A 17,829-nucleotide genomic window follows, 5' to 3' on the forward strand; every position below is an offset into this window, starting at 1 on the left:
TTCACCTCCAGCCTCCCTTCCCTAACTGTAAAGATCACAAAGTTTCTTTCACACATTACAATCCAACCATCATTTAAACCAAACCGAAATTCTTCTACCATATTACATCAAACATCAAAAAGATTGTAACCCTCTCTCAGCTACAAAGTTCTGAAAAAGAGGCAGAAAATAAAGCCCATGCTCTACTTCTCTCTATCCCCCAAGAAGATGAAACTATTCTGTCAAAATTTCCTTCTTCCTTGCCTGAAGCCCAAAGTCTGCAGTTTTGGAAGTTGGAAGAGTCCCCCTTGCTAACAGCACACAGTCTGTAGCTGTTGGAAGAAAAAGTGGAACCCCGTCTTGTTTAATGCTTTCATCATTTATAGAATTTGGTGACCAACTGTTCAGTTTCTATAACTGATTCTTGGGAGAAAAACTTCTCCTTTTAACATACCTCTTTTTCTATTCTCAATGGAGGCCTAGGACCTATGGAAATATATCCTAGCACAATATATAATATATTCATATTCTCAAATATGAATATGTAATATATTTATTTCCTATTAATCCTCAAGAAACCTTTTAGGGTGAAATTCTTTTAATAGGAGACACCTGTCATCGATGGTTATTTTGTCAAACAAGTTAGGATCTTCAAGAACATCCGACACATTTTCCTCACCGTGAAAGCCCATATCTTCAGATGTTAATTCTGCATTAAAATTCATCAATGATGGTTTTATGTTGTAAGGGGGAACCTGCGGCTTCTAATATTGGTGTGCGTGCTCCTTAGCATATGTAGCATGGCAGAGTTGTTATTACCATCACAACTTCGAGCCTTTTCTTTCAATTATTTAAGACCCCATTTACTATTTTTCACCACCAACACCCGATCATCATATGGCAACCATCATAGATACATGCACATTGCATATATTATTTTAATTCGACATGGGGCATAACAGAGATATAGTGAACTTTGGGACTCGAGTATGAATGGTTTCAAATGAAAATAATGTATGCTTTGAATCATTCCTTTTGATCATTCACCATGTTCTTTCATGGCCGATGAAATTTTACTGAATCGTAATGTATCCTTTTGGAGGCTTGAGCATTCTGCCGAATACTTGATGAGTGTTCTTTATATGAGCTTCTTGATCATACTTGCACTCCCCCATTTTCTGACTGACTGGCACGAGGTCACCAAATTCAGATGCATCCATTTTAATGAGATTCCTGTTTCATAGCTTTGAGCTTTTGGAAAACATGTCTTTATTTATGCTGATATTTGGTATCTTTCTTTGCACATATTCCTCACCTATTATGACACCCCGTGCAGGCCTTTCTGTAAGTGCAAGGGAAACTTCTTTCATTATATTCAAAGATTCAGTGCAGTTCCATCCTTGATACATAATCAATTGAAATTATTGATTATTATCATGAGTTTTCATGCATCAGGTGTCATTGTCAAATATCACTATGCAAGCTTCAAAATCATGAGATGTAATAGTAGTATTGGTGTTTTACTTCATTAATCTGTGGTTCAGTTATCCATCATGGATGAAGGCTAGAACTTGGTAATACGTAATTGCAATTACACCGGTATGACTAGCAGCATATGCAGGCGTATCAACCCGACTCCTTCAAATTCGAAGTGACACATTTTGAACCCATGCTCATGGCAAAGATAACGTCTCTCATCAAGACATTTGTAACATTTTTATGGGCTCGGGTGATAAGTCAACCTTGCTTGGGTCTTTCAGATTACTTGTAAGATGATGAACTCCAAATCTTGTAAAACATCATATTTTGAAACTTCGAACCTACAAACCTTCAAAGAATAATCCACACTCTGAAAACAATCCTCTAAATACATTTGTATAGAACCACTAATTTATTGAACCTTTTAAACTGTTGATCTGAACATGCATTATGAACTGAGTGTGAATCTGGGTATTGGACTGAACATGGATTTTGAATTTTGAATCAGTGTTTCCATTCTTGAACCTCTTGAACTAAGTCTTTGAATTCGTGAATTGACAAACTACATCTCTGAACTTACACTACTGATAACTATCCTCCAGACATGTCTGTTATGCCAATTTAAACCAACAAGTCGAGCAAACTGAACTATTCGGACCACTTTGAACCATCGCACTAGTTTGAACTACTGAAACACTTCGAACCACTACATCTAAACTTCATCTTAATCTGCATTATGAACTGTCAAACTACTTTGAACTGCTTCGAACTTTAGTTCGAAGTGGTTCAAAGAGGTTCAACCTCTGAAACTGAAAGTTTAAAAATTGAGACCACCTTGGGTACTAACAGGGGCTCTAACTGCAGGACTGATTTTGATGCAAAAGCACAGAACTCCAGCAATCTCTGGGAGAAGAACAATGCTTTACCATTGGGTAATAGAGTCAGCAAGAGAAGATCGAGAGCTACTTGCAAAGAGGGCGGAGGGGAGCAGGGAAAAACCAACCAACAAAACAAACACCTACATTACCAGCAAGCACGAGGCTTACGCATTATTCAAACTACACTACACACAACAAAAATTTATTTACAATATTTACAAAGTTAGGAATAGGACCTACCATGAAATCAGAATAAAGAGAAGAATCATGTGAAACCATTTACTGGCTGAAAAAAATAGGAGCCTTTTCGAATCAGAATGGCGTACCTTAATGGAATAGCTCCAAACCATTGCTCGTTGATGACTCTTTTAGTACCAAACTTCAAACTGAAAGTGCACATGCATATGCTGATCCAACATTCCTTTCCAAATAGCCATAACTCATTATAGCACTCTTCTTTACCCAAGAATTGATCTTCGATATCCAGAGGGTCAGATTCCGTTTCAAACTGAAAAAAATTCAATGCTGAAACTTTACCAAGAGATGGTGCAAAATATCTGAAAATCTTGTCATCAAGATTTAATTCATGCACATTACCTTTAGTGTTATGGTCAACTTGCAGGCATAGAAATACTTTGTGCAACATAGGATCAATCTTTGAGAATGTAATTTCTTCATCTCTTTTAGGCAACAAGTTTTCATCAGGCATACAATACATTCCATCTTTTTCCTTTCCCAAAGTGCCAGCACATTTTCCAGCACTACTTCCACAATCCAAATCAGCAAAACCATAAACAGATGAAAGAAAAGAAGACTCACTTATCAGTGTTTCACTTGTAGGTAGCTTTAAATGAGTACTTGAGTCTTTATGGAAGAGATGATCTTATTGAAGTGATAACAGAAATTGATCCATAATTTCCTCCTCATCATTGAGAAGGGCATCCTTCAACACATCAACCAAGTCCCCACTAGGCTGTAAATCAATGTCATACCTCTTTTTCTCAACAGGAGTGTCTTCATCCAAAAGCATCTTTATCTTATCACAAACATCACTTCCATCTTCAGATTGAAAAGGCTCTTTGATGGGCTGACCATTGTTTTCACAATAGGACATATCACTTTGAACTTCACTTTGTGGAAGGAAACCATCATTGTTGTTTATACCAAACATCCCATCTGCTTCTTCATTTATCAAATCTTCATGGTGCTCAACCTCATTACCACAATCTGAATTTTTTACAGTGAGGTCATCTTTTTTTATCACTAATCTTTCTTGTTGCTGTGGTACTATGGATATGTGAGATTCTACCTCTGGGCTAAAGAAAGAATGTAGCAATGCCTTCTCATTTGAATCTACAAGCTCTTCATTACTGCTTTTCTCATTTTCACTTGCTGATTCTTGCACATGGGGTTTCTTCTTGATGAGAATAGCACCATAGAAAGATTTTAACCAGCCCACTTGTTTTGCAAGTTCTTCGGTAACCTCTCTGATAGGATTGTTTTGGAATGGTGGGATGAAGATAAAGATATCTAATGTATCTTCTTCTTTTTTTGGAACCCATTCCTTCAAGATTTCTTGATATGTAAGGAAGACTTTTTGGCATTCTTCCTCAATAGAGCCACCAACCTCCATCCTTGGGGAGGTACCTTCAGATTTCTGAGAAAAGAAAACACTGCAACTGTGATTCTTTCCCCAGTAGAGTCGCCAAAAATCTGTTAGTGAACAGATTGTCCTTCGAGAAAATGTATGCAAATCCGACCCTGAATGCCCGAGTGAAAGGACAAATCGACACCAATAGTTCGATAGGTTATTATTAGATTAATAACCTTCCTCTGAATTTTATCAGGTATAGCTCCCCGTGCAAGATTTACAATGAATTAAATGTGGGTGCTTTTACCAGAAAGCATGAAAGGATATCTAACATCTACCTGTAAACACAGAGTAGATGCGAAACCTATGAACTAAAAAAAAAAAAGGAGACAGAATAAAACAGATTACACAAAGTTAACCTACTGTATACTGCATCATGTAACAAGGATAAAACCGTGTCTTTCATCTTCTTGAGATAATTAAAATTAGAGCCTTGTAAGATATTAAGAAATGACAACATAATAAAGGAATAATGACATCAGACTGTAATTTCAAGAGAAAACTGAAAATGACTCAAAGTTTGAATTCAGTGGAAGGAAAAACACATTACAGTCAAAGTTAAATGTATTTCACCTCCAGCCTCCCTTCCCTGACTGTAAAGATCACAAAGTTTCTTTCACACATTACAATCCAAACATCATTTAAACCAAACCGAAATTCTTCTACCATATTACATCAAACATCAAAAAGACTATAACCCTCTCTCAGCTACAAAGTTCTGAAAAAGAGGCAGAAAATAAAGCCCATGCTCTGCTTCTTTCTATCCCCCAAGAAGATGAAACTATTTTGTCAAAATTTCCTTCTTCCTTTCCTGAAGCCCAAAGTCTATAGTTTTGGAAGTTGGAAGAATCCCCCTTGCTAACAGCACACAGTCTGTAGCTATTGGAAGAAAAAGTGGAACCCCATCTTGTTTAATACTTTCATCATTTATAGAATTTGGTGACCGACTGTTCAGTTTCTATAACTGATTCTTGGGAGAAAAACTTCTCCTTTTAACATACCTCTTTTTCTATTCTCAATGGAGGCCTGGGGCCTATGGAAATATATCCTGGCACAATATATAATATATTCATATTCTCAAATATGAATATGTAATATATTTATTTCCTATTAATCCTCAAGAAACCTTTTAGGGTGAAATTCTTTTAATAGGAGACACCTGTCATCGATGGTTATTTTGTCAAACAATTTAGGATCTTCAAGAACGTCTGGCACATTTTCCTCACTGTGAAAGCCCATATCTTCAGATGTTAATTCTGCATTAACATTCATCGATGATGGTTTTATGTTGTAAGGGGGAACCCGTGGCTTCTAATACTGGTGTGCGCGCTCCTTAGCATATGTAGCATGGCGGAGTTGTTATTACCATCACGACTTTGAGCCTCTACTTTCAATTATTTAAGACCAAATTTACTATTTTTCGCCACCAACACCCGATCATCATATGGCAACCATCATAGATACATGCACATTGCATATATTATTTTAAGCATGGGGCATAACAGAGATATAGTGAACTTTGGGACTCGAGTATGAATGGTTTCAAATGAAAATAATGTATTCTTTGAATCATTCCTTTTGATCATTCGCCATGTTCTTTCATGGCCGACGAAATTTTACTGAATCGTAATGTATCCTTGTGGAGGCTCGAGCATTCTGCCGAATACCTAATGAGCGTTCTTTATATGAGCTTCTTGATCATACTTGCACTCCCCCATTTTCTGATTGACTGGCACGAGGTCACTAAATTCAGATGCATCCATTTTAATGAGATTCCTGTTTCATAGCTTTGAGCTTTTGGAAAACATGCTTTTATTTATGCTGATATTTGGTATCTTTCTTTGCACATATTCCTCACCTATTATGACACCTTGTGCAGGCCTTTCTGTAAGCGCAAGGGAAACTTCTTTCATTATATTCAAAGATTCAGTGCGGTTCCATCCTTGATACATAATCAATTGAAATTATTGATTATTATCATGAGTTTTCATGCGTCAGGTGTCATTGTCAAATATCACTGTGCAAGCTTCAAAATCATGAGATGTAATTGTAGTATCGATGTTCTACTTCATTACTTTGCGGTTCAATTATCCATCATGGACGGAGGCTAGAACTTGGTAATACGTAATTGCAATTACACCAGTATGACTAGCAGCATATGCAGGCGTATCAACCCGACTCCTTCAAATTCGAAGTGACACATTTTGAACCCATGCTCATGGCAAAGATAACGTCTCTCATCAAGACATTTGTAACATTTTTATGGGCTCGGGTGATAAGTCAGCCTTGCTTGGGTCTTTCAGATTACTTGTAAGATGATGAACTCCAAATCTTGTAAAACATCATATTTTGAAACTTCGAACCTACAAACCTTCAAAGAATAATCCACACTCTGAAAACAATCCTCTGAATACATTTGTATAGAACCACTAATTTATTGAACCTTTTAAACTGTTGATCTGAACATGCATTATGAACTGAGTGTGAATCTGGGTATTGGACTGAACATGGATTTTGAATTTTGCATCAGTGTTTCCATTCTTGAACCTCTTGAACTAAGTCTTTGAATTCATGAATTGGAAAACTGCATCTCTGAACTTAAACTACTGATAAATATCCTCCAAACATGTCTGTTATGCCAATTTAAACCAACAAGTCCAGCAAACTGAACTGTTCGGACCACTTTGAACCATCGAACTAGTTTGAACTACTGAAACACTTCGAACCACTACATCTAAACTTCATCTTAATCTACATTATGAACTGTCAAACTACTTTGAACTACTTCGAAATTCAGTTTGAAGTGGTTCAAAGAGGTTCAACCTCTGAAATTGAAAGTTTAAAAACTGAGACCACCTTGGGTACTAACAAGGAGATAAGAAGGCTAAAACATCCAAGTCTATCTAGACCAAAAAGCTTAAGGAGAAAGAGGTTATTCAAGCTCTTATTCAACGATCAACTTTTGTTTACGCCAAACAACAAACACCTAAACTGAGTGAAAAGGGAAATAATTACAAATATCACTACCAAGTGACAAAACCCCTTGACTATAGATAATGTCATAAAAGTTTGACACATCAAAGACTCCAATAAGATTAGATGAGGTCATTACTTTACCCAATTATGACCTTGACAATATGACATTGGAGAAAATGCAAGACCTACAAATGTTACTGAGTTGCAAGACAAGGCAAGAACAATTAAGGAGGGAGTTCAAGCAAAATTAAGTACTCCGTGATATAAAAGATATTTTTGTAGATGCTTTTGATATTCAAAACGTAAATGAGCAAAAGCCAATTTTGGGACAATTAGTGTATATAGTTGAGAAAGTGAATAATGAAGATATAGAGACCAATGATAAGATGATGAGATGGTCTTAGAAAAAGTCTGAGCACAAAGTTTTGTAGAAAGTATCAACAAAGATTGTAATAAGGTAGGTTGAGCTTTCTAACCTTGCAACTAGTTTGGAAGGGATTTTGACAACTATTCATTCATTGCATATAAAACTTTGTGATGTTGATTTCTTCACTACTAAAAACCAACATACAGTTGACCAATTACAAGCAAATTTGAAGTCTAGTATTCATTCTTTAAGAAAGAATGCAAGTTCAATCTCACATTCATTTAATAAATTGACATTTGGTCAAGGTACACTAGCCGAGCTCATGGCTAAAGACAAAAACATAAGGGAAAAATTTATTACTATACAAACCATATTGCTACCTCTTATGGAGGTCATTCAAAAATAACTATCAATTGCACAAGATTTAGTTAAGAGAGACCCTCATCTCTCAATAATAGATAGTTTAGTTGATCTAGTTGCTCAACTAGAAATCTAGATTCAGGTTCTGAAATCAGCTAGATCTAGATGGAATAAAGGATTAGAGGTTATTTTGTCAAATCACAAATTTTTTTTGGATAAATATCAGCTGACCCTTGCTACTCCCAAGCTATAAAGTGTCAAAAATAAGGGGGAAATCAGCCATGACACTACAATAATCAAGATAGTCATAAAATTTAAAAGGGTAATTATTCATGACATCACAAGGGGAATCAACATCCAAAAACACAGGTATACAAAGACATGTGCATATATTGTGTATAATAGAGTCAAGTTTTTTTTAAGACCAAATCACAGTCTAAGGGTGTTGCTAATTTTTACTATTTTGAATGGATTGCTAAGTCATGAAAAAGTGTTTTTGCCACTAATGTCAAAGAAGGAGATTGTGTATCTATAAGATTTGTTGCCTATTAGTTTCCAAAACTTAGTCATTATCTAGGAAACATTGGTCAATCATCACTGCAACCTATCCATCCAATAAAGGTTAAGCTACATGGACTTGTCTATATTTTACTAAATGTCAAACAAGTCAAAGGTTGTCAAGCACCTTAGTATAGACAAAGTCATAGTATGTCAAGAAATGTAAAGTAATTTTATTTCGAGTGAGTTAGTATATGCCAAGTATATAGAAGTTGAGGGACACCATGAATATTAGTTATGAAGATAGTCAATTGTCAAGTAAACCAGTTTAGTCATGATATGTGTTTGTAATGGAAAAAATACTTATGTAAATCATTTTGGCCAACTTCTATGTGATATATATGGATTTTAGAGACAAATAAGGAGCTAATTATGTATTTTTTCAGAGGACATCAATACCTAAATAGGTAGAGTAACCAATAAGAAAAAAAAGGACTAAGCAAAAAATAATGAGATTTGGATCATTGATTATGATCTAGAACCTTCCATTGTTGTCTATTCAAAAATGGATCAAACCCTAAATCACTTTATGTGTGCAAAGGAAGATTGCGAACGTGTGGAAAGGCTAAGGATAGAGTGAGGAAGGCTAAGATCGATCAAGTAAACAAATAGAAAAACCTAGTGGTGAAAGGGAAGAATAGAGAAAACCAGATAAGGAGATCAAATTTAGATATTGAAGAGAGCAGATCTATAATCAGATTCATGAGAGCAAACTGAAGAATCATGTACTCAGACATTATAACCATTATATCAGGGAATATCTCTTAACATAGTGGCTTTCATAGACCTAATCAAATCTCCTAACATAGTGCTTACACCATTGTAAGTTTAAATCATTTAATCAAGGTAGACTTAACAGTCTTGTAATGATTCTAGCTAAGAAGACCCCTCATAGAGTAGATCATTCGAAGTGATCAACATTGTAGCCCTAATAGGAGAACTATTACTGCAATAGAGGAGATTTTTGGGTGTCATTCCCACCTTAGTTTTAGCCTTACCTTGAAGGTTTTATGGGTAACCAAAATCCTTGTGGCATGTGTTTACATTTTCATGTTGATGGATGTGATGCATAGCTAGATCTATTTTAGTTTTACAATATATTTGGTTATATGGTATATGATTTAGATATGAGATGGATTAGGAGTGAATCTAGTTAATCACTTATTTTATTCAAGAAGTGAAAATTTTTATAGATATTGATATGGATAACATTAAAATAAATAAAAACATGTTTTATTTTATGATACAAAGAAAAAATAACATAATAGAAGTTTTCTTAAGTCAATAAAAAATCCAACTTTTCAAACTACAGATCTACTATCAAGATACTTAAACAACAATTAAATAATTACGTATACAAATAAAAATTTAATAATTATTAACTTTAGTAATATTATATTATAGATCATCAATTGATTATTACATTATTATTATTTCATATTTTAATTATAATAAAAATATTTCTCCAATAACAAAATCAAAATCCATGTGAAATTTCTTCTCACCTCTTAAAAATATACCAATAGAACATGGAAAGTAGATATCAATAGAACATGGAAAGTAGATATTGATAGACCATGGAGGGATATTTCATAGTGGCTATGCATCAATTTGAAAGGTGCACAATTTAATCCAATCACAAACTCTTAAAAAATGTTCTTATATTATAGATCAACACTAAGTAACTTACATAAAGCTATATAACTTAGTAGTTACTATTCACATAAACTCAATGGATAGGAGATTCATGTCCTTTATGATTTGCATAAGCAATATGTTAGAGTGGGGTTGTCGTTACACCAAAAGACTGATATATCAATGCTCAATACAACCACTCAACTTATAGTACGTAGGAGGCATTTAAGCCTTGGTCATAAATCTAGAGGGGAGCACTGAACATTTTTCCAACAATATCCCCATTAGTGTTACCCAAGGGTTTGATAATTTAAACCTATGACCAAGCTCTGATACCACTCGTTAGAAAGGACAGGGTTGTTGCTGCACCAAAAGACTAATCTGTCAATGCTTTATACAACCACTCAACTTATAGTACACAGGAGGTGTTTAAGCCCTTGTCATGAATCCTAAGGGGAGTGCTGAACATTTTTCAAACACAATATAGACTAGAAAATCCATGCACCATCAAACAATGTAAGAAATATTACATGTATGTACAAAATATGTTCATAAACATGATCTAGAAAACCAAAATGTACTTTGGCGTACATTGATCAGGCTCCATAGAAACCACACTTAAGGGCCATATCTCTAATGTTTTTTTTCAGTGCATATTCTTGTGCTTCTTTACACTACACTAAATTCTAACACTGTTAAAGTTTACATTTTAAATTTGAAGTACCTACCAAACACAAAACTCAAACCAAAAGTATAAATAGTTAGATGATTAGAAAAGAAGGGAAGAACAATTCAACATTAGTGATTTAGTATGTTCCTATCTAAAAAATGAGAGACTACCTCAAACCAAACATACTAAAATTCCATGTAAGAAAGTAGGTCCTCTCCAAGTAATAGCAACCTATGGGTAGAACACATATAAGATCCAGTTACCTTCAGAGTTTTGTGTTTCTCCAATCTTCAATGCATGTGATATAACACAATAAAAAGGTATGTAGGCAACATTAGACCCAGTGCATCAAGATACTGTAGCATTACACATAGACCACTATTGCAGGGGCACCTAGGTAAGCTCATGGAAGACCTAGGACTCCTAGGATATTTTGGCTTGTAGTAGTGCTATCCAAATCACTAGGAAAATAATGGAACTAATCTCATCCTAATGTGAGATAGGTTAAGTGTAGAAAGCCTCATTAGGCCTTAGTCGATCCTAGTTGCATGATTAGGTCAATAGGGCATTTTTGTGTTTTGGAGGGTGGAATGGAAAATTAAGTGTTTTATGCTCCTTTTTACTTTTTTTAATTCTATTTAGGGATTTTGGTTAAGTTTTGGAGCCTTTGGACCAAGTTTGAGGAAAAAACACTAAAAGATGTAAAAGTTGCTCAAAAATTGTCAATGTTGTCATTGACAACTTTTTGTTGCATTCAAGCAACTTTGTAGACAAGGCTTGGTAACTATCTTAAACATTTAGGATGGGACTAGGGATGTTTATTTAAGGATACCCTTGACCTTTTGAAAGGGTTGGAAGTTTTAGCAATTTGGTGTGTACAGACTGAACAATAAGAAATCAGTTACATTTTTATGCTCTCAAAGTATTCCGCCACTTTCATGGATTGAACTTGGGTTTTTAATGTTTGGAAGTATTAGATGAGTGCAACTTAAGATTATATACGACATTAGTTTGTATTTTTTAGGTTTTTAGTTGGTTGGATAAATTGTATTATTTCTTGTTTGCCTGTTATCCCTGAACCAGACCCAATATTGAATGAAGAGCCTTTCTTGAAGGCCATACAAGCCCTAGGAGGGAAGGCTTTGGAAGGTGTGTCATTATTCAATGGAAAGATGGACATTGATGTTATGATGGATTGGATAGATGGGATGGAGAACCATTTTGAATGTGAAAGGGTGTCAGAGGCACAAAATATTAAAGTAGCCAAGTCAAGACTCAGGGGATCTGCATTGACATGTTGGAAATATGTCCAAGATGAGAGGATTAAGATGGGAAAGAACCCTATAGCCAATTGGAATTTCATGGTAACCAAACTAAGGGAGAATTTCCTACCAAAGGACTATGAGATCCAACTCCACAAGAGGAGACACGGACTGAAACAGAGAGATTTGGATGTGACCTCTTATACAAAGGAGTTTTAGAGGTTGTGTCTTAGGTCCAAGAAGCAAGAAGAAAAGCCAATAAAAGTGGCTAGGTATTTGAGTGGTTTAAAGTGGAATATTAAAGAGGAGCTAATCTTGTGGGCACCTATTATTTCTCAAAGATGCCATCAACTAGCCCTAAAGGTGAAAGAAAAGACTAAAAAGAAGGGGGATTCTAACTTCAAGGATAGAGGCAAGGGGAGAAATTAGAGGGGACAAAGAGGAGGATATCAAGGTAGAGGTAATGAGAAGAGAAACCAAGGTGAGACCAAAATCACTAAGAAAACCACAGAAAGTACTCCTAGAGAAGGTTATTATAGAGGAAGAGGTAACCAAGGAGGTTCTAGTAGAGGTAGAGGATCAGGCAGATGTAACTCTTACTTTGGTAGCATGAAGTGTTATAACTATGGTTAACTAGGCCATCTAACATATAGACGCCTTGAAAAGCCTTCTTCTTCAAACCATGACAAAAGGGTGGTATATGCTCAAGAGGATAACTCTAGTGGAAAGGAAAATGAATTGGATCACATAGAATCCAAAAAAGGAGAAAACCTCATGTTTAGGAGGGTATCAATCAAGCAACTAGCTTGTGATGAACCTAAGCATATGAGGGCCTTGTTTAGGATAAGGTGTAAGACTCTTGGGAAGGTCTACAAATTAGTGGTGGATTTAAGCTCTATTGATAAAATAATATTTGAGGAGGTAGTCAGCAAGCTCAAGTTGACCAAGATACCCCATGTGAACCCATATAAGGTGACTTGGCTTAATAAGGGTCAAAGTACACTGGTGAATGAATAGACTTGGGTTGATTTCTCCATAGCAGGGTACAAGGATAGGCTATTGTGTGTCATCTTACCCATAGATGCTTTCCATCTTCTATTAGGTAGGCCCTGGCAGTTTAATAGAGATGTAGTATATGATGGGAAGGAAAACTCCATATCATTCAAGAAAGGGGGTAGAACTTTTAAAATCCAATCTTTGTTGGAGAGAGATGAACCATAGTCTAAGGTGTCTAGTGTGTTTCTTTGTAGAGAAAAAGAATTTGTCAAGGATCTCAAAGATGATAAGAAACAAAGCTATGCAGTTGTGCTAAAGTCCAAGGTTAGAAGACAAGACAGTCAAAGACTCATTGCCTAGAGAGGTACAAGTAGTGCTTGAAAAGTACAAAGACATTTTTAGTCATGGAACTCCTACCACTTTACCTCTAAGAAGGGTGATAAGACATCAAATAGATTTTGTTCCTAGTGCATCCCTACCAAACAAAGCAACATATAAGCTTACTCCAGACCAAAACTTGGTAGTATCAAGACAAGTGCAAGAACTTTTGGACCAAGGCTCGATCAAAAAAAGTATAATCCCATGTGTAGTCTATGTTGTACTAGCATCCAAGAGGGGAGGAAAATGGATGCTATGCATAGAATCAAGGGATATAAATAGGATCACAATCAGGTATAGGTTCCCCATACCTAGGATTGAGGCTCTCATGGATTGTCTTGGAGGGGCAACACACTTCACCAAGTTGAACTTGAAGAGTGAATACCACCAAATCAAGATTAAGGAGGGAGCTGATTGGAAGAAAACATTCAAGACAATAGATGGGTAGTATGAATGGCTTGTGATGCCATTTGGTCTCTCAAATGCTCCTAACACATTCATGAGGCTCATGAACGAAGTTCTTAAGGATTTCATTGGAAGGTTTGTGGTTGCATATCTAGATGATATAATAATATTCAGCGAAAACAAAAGGAGAACATCAAACATGTAGAAGCAGTATTGCAGAGGTTGCATGAGAAGAAGCTTGCCATCAATCTTGAGATTTGTGATTTCTTTAAACAAGATCTTGTGTATTTGGCCTTTGTAGTATCAAATGGGTCCTTGAAGATGGATCAAGAGAAGGTAGAAACTATTCTCAACTGGCCACCACCTACTATATCCACTGAGGTAAGAAGTTTTCATGGTCTAGCTTAGTTTTATATGAAGTTCATTAGGAATTTTAGTGGCTTGTGTGCACCTTTGCTAGATACATTTAAGGGTGGAGTCAAGTCTAAGTTCAAGTGGACTTTAGAAGTAGATAAATCCTTTGAGATGCTAAAGAAACAAGCAGCTACCCAACTTGTTTTGCAGTTGCGTAGCTTTGAGAAACCTTTCACCATAGAGTGTGATGCAAGTGGCCTAGTAGTAGGAGGAGTGTTGAGTCAAGAAGGTAAGCCAATAGCCTTCTTAAGTGAAAAACTAAATGAATCCAAAAAAGAAGTATTCTTCCTATGACCTAGAACTCTATGCCCTAGTTTGGTCTCTTAGGAAGTGGAGATATTACCTATTGCCCAAGGAATTTGTTGTATTTACTAACAATCAAGCTCTCGGCTATATCAACACTTGAGAAATGTTGGGCAAAATGCACTTGAAATGGATGCAATACCTACAAGATTTCACTTTCACAATTAAGCATAAGAAAGGGCAAACGAACAAAGTGGCAAATGCATTGAGTAGGAGATTGTTAACTTTCCAAGAGGTTTAGTTATACATAGCATTAGGATAGAGAGACATAATATTCTATTTGCTGAATAAAAATTATAGTATAATATGGTCATGTAGTGCTTATCTTGAAAGACAAAAACATCACATGTGAAATAGTGACTTCTCTCAAACCTAAAACATTAGCTAGGAAAGACAAGGTCATCAACCTTTTTTTTCATGTAAATTCTATAGTTCAAAATTAATAATGATAAATTCTTTCAAAATAGGTCTACTTGAGCATAGCTAAATAGATCCCACATATTAATGATGATGATGATACTTGATGTGAGACAAGTACTAGGCTACATAGTACTATATGTGATGAGATTTGGAGGGACAAATTTTGTTAAAACCGAATCATATGAATAGTATTAAAATAAATAAACAATTTTTTTCATTTTTAGATACAAAGAAGAAATAACATATTAAAAGTTCTATCAAGTCATTTCAAAATCCAACTTTTCAAACTATATATCAACTATCAAGATACTACAACTAACTATACAAAAAACAATTTAATAATTATTAACCTCATTAACATTATATTATAGATCATTAATTGTTATTATTTTATATTTTAATTATAGTGAAAAGATTTCTTCAATGACAAAATCCTTATAAAATTTCTACACCTCTTAAATAGATACCGATAGAACATGAAGGAATATTTCATAGTGATTATGCATCAATTTGAAAGGGTAAGCTTCAATCCAATCGCAAACTCTCAAAAAGTTTCCTTATATTACATATAGCCAGATAACTCAGCAGTTACTATTCACGTAAGATCAATGGATAGGAGATTCGTGTCCTTTAGGATTTGCATGAACAAAATAGGCTGGCAAATCCATGCACCATCAAACAAGGTAAGAAATATTACACGTAGGTACAAAACCTGTTCATAAAACACGATAGAAAACCAAAATGTACATTGATGTACATTGATCAGGCTCCACAGAAACCGCACTTAAGGGCCATATCTCTAATGGTGTTTTTCAGTTCATCTTCTTGTGCTTCTTTACTCTGCACTCAATTCCAACACTGTTAAAATATATTTTAAATTCTAAGTACTTATCAAAACCAATGACAATTTTAGTTTGAAAAGATTCTGTACCTTGGCAATGACAATCTTGATGATGTGGTCATCAAAGCATGTAACATTACAACTTTGAACATCCAATAATTGAAGGGATTCGAGGGCTTTTGTAAGGTGCACTAGTACATGTGGTTCCTTTTTGCAATATATTCTAATGTGAAATGTCCCTTCCTCTATCTTGGAAATATCAATCTGTCCTTCATAAATGTACAAGAAAATAAAAAGTTTAGACACTAATTTCTCATGACTGAATAAAAAGAAAGAGAGCTGAGAAATGCTTACATTAAGTGGGCTATGCCCATGACAGGGAGCCTTTCTTTCAGCAGTTAGATTAATTTTTGGAATCTGACAGCTGACTTCTTGTGATTGGCAGTTGTTATTGTCCACCTCAGCAGTGGCAGATGTCAGGGTAGAAGTGGGAGAGCATTCATTCTTGTTGGAGTGAAGGGAAGCAATCTCAGCCTCAATATCTCTTGCCTGCTTTTGTAAGTCTTTAATATACTTGATTGAATCTGCTATAATAGAGGCCTTGTCCATCTGCTTATAATTCATCACAGATTACTTACATTTAAATCCAAGTATTAAAACTGCTAAAACAGTAATTCATACTTAATACTAGCTATCAAAAACTTCAAAATATTATGCTGGAGTTTATGCAATAAATAAGAATACACTACTTTCTAAATTTCCTTAATTTGTACTGTAGTTTTAAATTTTATTTAAAACTCATTTACTCTTAAATTAGCATGGTTTGATTATGCTGTTGAATTGATTATTTTCTTGAAAATTAGAACCACAATTTATAGCTTGGGATATAGTAGTCTTGTAGCTGATCTAGATTATTTAATACAGGAATTAGTTCCAAGCGTGACTGAATCTCTGTTTCTTATTAAAGAAACAACAGAGCCATTTGTAAAATGGGATGAACATCTTATAATATTTGATTTGATCCAATTTAATGCTAATAGACTTCTACGATCCATGATTTTCTAGTTCTTTCATTTAGATCCAATTTATAGCAGTTGGATTATCTAGGGTGACTGTAGCATGAGTTTTAAACTTCTTTTGCCAAATCCATTGAATACAAACTCTTATAAAATGTATGGATGAATCTGTTTGACACAAGCGTAGAGACAAGAAACGACCGATTAATATGTGTAGAAGGCTGTAAAGTGAGCTTCTTTTATCAGGCATGAAATTTGAATAGAAAGGTGCAAAAGAGGAGAGCACTACTGAGAATCAGTGGTTTGATATCTGATAGCTGATTGGTGTGGTGTTTGGGGTCTGCGATGTTCTTAAAATCTATACTTTAGATTCTATTGCAGTTACTGATTATTAATCTACTATCTTATGTAGATTATTAGACTTTCGGAAAGCAAATAGTGAATAATAATGCAACTGCAACTTGACAAATAAACTAATAAAAAGATAATGCCATGCAAGAAACACAAAAATTTTGGACAAATTGCCTCTTGAAAAATCTCCAAGGAAAAACCAGTACTGTAGATGAGGAGCTATATTAAATTTCAGCATATTAAGAGATGCATAAATTGCTTGGCTCTAGTAGATCTCCAACAATCTTCTAATTTTCCCTGCTAAGATTCCACCATTATACCCCCCACACTATCATTGCACCCTTGCAAACACTGCAAGATTGTTTGCTAATTCTGCAAATTCATTTTCTATCACTGCAAATGCTTCTCAAAGTTGTTTTTCTGCGTGACAGCCAACTTATCTCTAAAAAAGATGAACTTTGTCTTCCCCAGTGCCTCAGTCAAAATGTCTTCTACTTGCTTCTCTGCAAGTATATATTATAGTTGGACAATCACTTGCTGTACACAACCCCTAATGAAGTAATACCTAATGTCTATATTCTTAGACCTATCATGAAGCACATGACTCTTAGACAATTTAATGCAACCTGATTACCATAGTGTATCATAGTACTATCAACTCTCCATTCAAATAAAGCTACTAGGAACTTTTGAGACAACACATTGCCATGTTGGCTCCTATGTATTCCGACTTTGTAGAACTTTGAGCCACAAACATTTCCTCCCTGCTAAACCAAGAGTAGACTCCTGATCCCAAGCTAAAGAAACACTTTGAAGTTTTTTTCTTATCCGTTATATTGTCTATCAAATTTGTGTTATTATAGCCTATCAACTTTATTCCTTCAGTTAAA

At 35.1% G+C, this 17,829-nt stretch overlaps 1 protein-coding gene across 2 annotated transcripts in view; it reads right to left on the bottom strand.

The window, feature by feature from the left end:
- Positions 1–15,166: 15,166 nt before the first annotated feature.
- Positions 15,167–17,829, bottom strand: part of LOC149554082 (transcription factor bHLH35-like) — an 89,831-nt gene continuing 87,168 nt past the window's right edge. For both annotated transcript variants that reach the window (XM_089789421.1, XM_089789420.1), the window contains exons 2-4: positions 15,927–16,181; positions 15,663–15,836; positions 15,167–15,571 (exon numbers count right to left, since the gene is read on the bottom strand). In XM_089789421.1, the coding sequence (XP_089645547.1) occupies positions 15,494–15,571; positions 15,663–15,836; positions 15,927–16,181 (507 nt within the window). In that variant the 3' untranslated portion in view covers positions 15,167–15,493. The remainder of the gene's footprint in view (positions 15,572–15,662; positions 15,837–15,926; positions 16,182–17,829) is intronic.

This window comes from Cupressus sempervirens, chromosome 6 (genome assembly GCF_028749045.1).
Source record: "Cupressus sempervirens isolate cs-2001-9-10 chromosome 6, ASM2874904v1, whole genome shotgun sequence".
In the NCBI taxonomy this organism is placed as follows: domain Eukaryota; kingdom Viridiplantae; phylum Streptophyta; class Pinopsida; order Cupressales; family Cupressaceae; genus Cupressus; species Cupressus sempervirens.